Consider the following 2227-nt stretch of genomic DNA (forward strand, 5'->3'; position numbering starts at 1 on the left):
TTGTAAATTTCTGACTTTACCAAGTCAGAAAATGTATAGTTTAAATGTCGCAAATTTTTGCCTTTCATTACGGAAATTTCTGAGTTTTTTTCTCACAAATTTGCAACTTTTCAACATAAGAGAATTGCCTGTTTTGTCTCGAAAATTTCTGAAATTAATCTCAGAAATTCTGAGGTTTTTTTTCTCAGAGATTTGCTCCTCTTTTTTTTCCATCTGCAATGTAGCCCTAATACGCTGTCGTAGAAACAAACTCCTCTAACTACTTTGGAAAAAAAGATCAAATTAATTTTTGTTTCCCCCAATTCATCAAATAATCGAAAAAATAATCTAGTGATTAATCAGTTAATATATTAATCGTTTGTTGCAGCCTTAGAACTCGTTTTGGCGCTGTCTCTTTAAATGCAAATAAGAAGCTTCACACAGCCCACCCTCCCATTCAGCCAGTTTTGTAGTTAATTTTTTGTATTATATTTGCATAAATACAGTACTCACATTTACTTTGTTACAGTACTTAAATACCATATTTATTCACGTATACAACCCTAATTCTTTATTTAAAAAGTATAAAAATAGAATCCTCATGTACGAAGCCACCACTTGTTTCCGACAGATTTGAGGATTTGTCAGCCTTGGTGCGCCCTCTGGTGGGGAAATATTATTGTCAGCCTTGGTGCGCCCTCTGGTGGGGAAACATTATTTGGGGACACACTCGAGGATGAGCTTCCTGTTCTGTGTGTCACTGAAACAACAATCTGCTCCCAGAGCAGAGTTGATGTTTTTAGAACTTGAACACACAGCTAACACCGTGTCTTTTCTTCTTCACAGTTAACAAGAAAAAGAAAGTAAGTTTTTCCTCCTCTGACTGCAGTGAGTCAACAACCACTGCTGCTGTGTTTATCCCCACAGCTCTATATGAGAGCCTGGGATTATTTACTGTGATTTACCCAGGCTGATCCCGCTGACATCACAGATCAGCTTCATAAAGGGAGGCCTAGGCCTGAAGGCAACTGAGGCTACATGTTTCTGTGTAATACTCATTATTGTAGTTGTACACTCAACTAATTTACTCTCATGTATAATACAACCTCTTTGCTTTACAGATGATCTTTGGGGTTAAATTTATTACATTTTATTTCATTACATTCAAAACCTAAAAATGTTACTTTAAAAGTTTGTTACAAATTAAAATATGAACTCYTCACAAAGAGGCTTGTTTATGTACTCTAAGTGCTGGATTTACTTTACTATGTATTATGTCAACTGGTTCCACGTTTACTTCAGTACTTTTCTCATCAGTGAAATTTACCAGTCATTTTGTGTTGAAATATTTTTACCTTTAAGTACTTTATACACCTCTGCTTTACTGTTTCTGAGGATCCTGCATGGATTTGATCTTTAACTAAAATAAAATGTAAAAGTTGTGGGTCTCTGAGGGTCTCTGGGTACACACCCTTCTCATGATGGAGATGGCCTCAGTTGAAAGGAACCGTGGGTAACGAACTTCATCGTTCACAATGCTGTCAAACACCTCCTCCTCATCATCACCAGGGAACGGAGACTGAAGGGGAAAGATAAATAAATAAACAAATAAATAAATAAATACTGTAAATGAATGAATGAGTGGACGTAGCAACTATTCCTCGCTCACCTCTCCCACCAGCATCTCAAAGATCAGGACCCCCAGACCCCACCAGTCCACAGCTCGTGTGTACGAGGTTTCTGTTAGAACCTCCGGAGCCAGAAACTCTGGTGTTCCACAGAACGTACTGGTCCGGTCCCTGTAGCCCATCCCTGAGAACAACACACACAGGTTACTGTCAATTCACAGCCAGGAAACAAACACCCACAGAGATGACATCATGCTGTCTCCAGCAGACACACTTTGTTGTGTTTGTCTCACCTTCTTTACAAAGACCAAAGTCAGCAATCTTCACATAACCCTCAGTGTCCAGCAGCAGGTTGTCCAGCTTCAGATCTCTGAGGATTTACAGTTTCTGCTTCAGTTCTCACACATTCAGCTCTGGAACTTTGACTCAGAAAGTCTGAGATGTTTACCTGTACACAATCTTGTGGTCATGTAAAAACTGTAATCCCAACACCACACAGGCTGCGTAAAATCTGTGAAGAAACAAACAAGAAGCAGATTAGAAAACATCAAGTCAGCCCTTCACAATAAAAGCTTATAATAAAGTCTCGTTTCAGCCCTTCACAATAAAAGTTTATAATA

General features: G+C 38.5%; 1 protein-coding gene across 1 annotated transcript in view; it reads right to left on the minus strand.

The window, feature by feature from the left end:
• LOC106510962 (serine/threonine-protein kinase N2) overlaps nucleotides 1-2118 on the minus strand; it is a gene marked incomplete at its 5' end in the record, with an annotated part of 6168 nt that extends 4050 nt beyond the window's left edge. The window contains 4 exon segments of the mRNA XM_013999697.1: nucleotides 1451-1558; nucleotides 1649-1791; nucleotides 1901-1977; nucleotides 2056-2118. Of these exon segments, the coding sequence (XP_013855151.1) occupies nucleotides 1451-1558; nucleotides 1649-1791; nucleotides 1901-1977; nucleotides 2056-2118 (391 nt within the window).
• Between the last annotated feature and the right edge of the window lie 109 nt (nucleotides 2119-2227).

Source organism: Austrofundulus limnaeus, unplaced genomic scaffold (genome assembly GCF_001266775.1).
Source record: "Austrofundulus limnaeus strain Quisiro unplaced genomic scaffold, Austrofundulus_limnaeus-1.0 Scaffold2419, whole genome shotgun sequence".
Lineage (NCBI taxonomy): Eukaryota > Metazoa > Chordata > Actinopteri > Cyprinodontiformes > Rivulidae > Austrofundulus > Austrofundulus limnaeus.